Source organism: Temnothorax nylanderi, unplaced genomic scaffold (assembly GCF_030848795.1).
Source record: "Temnothorax nylanderi isolate EJ_2023f unplaced genomic scaffold, tnyl_v1.0 TNYL_tig1122_pilon, whole genome shotgun sequence".
Taxonomy (NCBI): domain Eukaryota; kingdom Metazoa; phylum Arthropoda; class Insecta; order Hymenoptera; family Formicidae; genus Temnothorax; species Temnothorax nylanderi.
This window is the reverse complement of record NW_027250184.1, coordinates 26,282-28,140: the sequence shown is the minus strand read 5'-3', so window position 1 is coordinate 28,140 and position 1,859 is coordinate 26,282. Positions and strand designations below refer to the sequence as shown.

At 48.4% G+C, this 1,859-nt stretch overlaps 1 protein-coding gene across 1 annotated transcript; it reads left to right on the top strand.

The window, feature by feature from the left end:
* The first annotated feature begins 755 nt into the window (after positions 1-755).
* LOC139786717 (uncharacterized) lies at positions 756-1,544 on the top strand. Its single transcript, XM_071725833.1, has one exon. It carries the CDS (start codon positions 756-758, stop codon positions 1,542-1,544), a length of 789 nt encoding a protein of 262 aa, XP_071581934.1.
* The last annotated feature ends 315 nt before the right edge of the window (positions 1,545-1,859 follow it).

Sequence of the window (1,859 nt, the reverse complement as noted above, 5' to 3'; positions counted from 1 at the left end):
GGGGCTTCTCCAGCTTTCCTTGAGATAGCCAGTCAGGGCGTGCTCTCTACCAGGGCCCCTGACATAACTCTCTTTTGACAGGGTGTGCTCACTACCAGGGCCCCTGACAGGGTGTGCTCACTACCAGGGCCCCTGACATTCGGAGTGTGCTCTTCAGGGCCTCCGTTTGATACGAAGCGCGCTCCTTCTGGGGCCTTCGTTTATACCTGCTTTGCAGGGCGTTAACTTGCTGCGGTAAGAGTCGACAGACACCCTGCCGCAGAAAGGTTTCCTGGGTCGTTTACGACCCAGCTCACCGGACGACACCGAGACCAAGGCGCTGCCTTCTCCAAGTCCGATTCCGACTCCTGATTCCTGATCCTGAGGATAAGTCAGGAGGATCCTTTCCTGATCTCCAAGGTGGAGACTCTCATATCCAGCATCTTCCTAACCCAAGCGAACCTGGGAATTCTGTGGCAACACAGACGGAATCTATCTTCAAACTAGACTGTTCGGGACGAACAATACGCAACATACCACATTATACACTACACAGTTATAACCTACGCAATCACACACGTCCACGTATTCGTACACATCAGAGAATTATATTGTACATAGAGCATGAATAAATAGAGCGAGATTTTAGATAATTGAAAAAGATTCGTTATTGTGGGAATCGACGCACCTTCACCCGATATCCTACCTCCACAAATTGGTGACTCCGACGCTCGCTCTATCTCGCTCTAATAAAAATATACATAAACAAATTAACAATGACGGACACACAAGGAGGAAACTCAGAAGAACGATCGCAGATCAACAGAGTGGCTTTAAAAGTACCTCCTTTCTGGACGGACGAGCCTGAATTATGGTTCGCACAACTCGAAAGTCAATTTACACTGGGAAGCATAACGCAAGACAGTACTAAATATGCTTACGTCTTGTCACACATAGAGACTAAGCAGGCCAGAGAAATTAAGGATCTGATAACGAGGCCTCCTGAAGAAAATAAATATGAAAGTATCAAGAAGGCATTAATACAACGCCTATCAATCTCTCAGGAACAACAAATCCGCCAGCTCTTAGAGCTCGAAGAGATGGGCGATCGAAGACCTTCTCAATTCTTACGGCATCTACAGGCCTTGGCCAGCACGGCCATTCCGGAGCAGCTCCTGCGTACATTATGGATAGGCAGATTGCCATCCCAATTACAGGCTATTTTGGCCACACGGAACGCTGACAACTTAGAAGACGTAGCCGAGCAGGCAGACCGAATTCATGAAGTTACCTGCAGAGCTGTGACAGTCGCCAGTATGCAGTCGGCAACAAGCTCATCAATAGAAAATCAAATCGCTGAACTAAATAAAAAGTTCGAAAAATTAGAGAGCCGACTGTCTCGTTCTAATAACAGAAGCAACAAGCGCGATCGTCCCAGGAGTCGTTCCAGAAAAGGCCAGAAAGAAGAAAAGGAAGCAGATATTTGCTACTTCCACCGTCGGTTCAAGGAAAAGGCTCGAAAATGCACACAGCCGTGCAACTTCAAGAAGGCACTGGAAAACTAACCGGGCAGTCGTTGTCAGCGGCAAACGGCCTTTGCCCGAACCCATGCCGCTTATTTGTCACTGACCGCAGCACGAAGATTCGATTATCTCATCGATACCGGCTCCGATGTCAGCGTATACCCTCGCTCGTTGGTACGAACACGACGCTGGGCTGACACGAGAGAGCTATTCGCGGCTAATGGATCCAACATTAAAACATACGGAGATCTCACAATACAGCCTGATCTCGGTCTACGCCGTGCATTTCCGTGGAGATTCGTCGTCGCAGACGTAACTACGCCAATAATTGGATCCGACTTCCTGGCTCATTTCCAT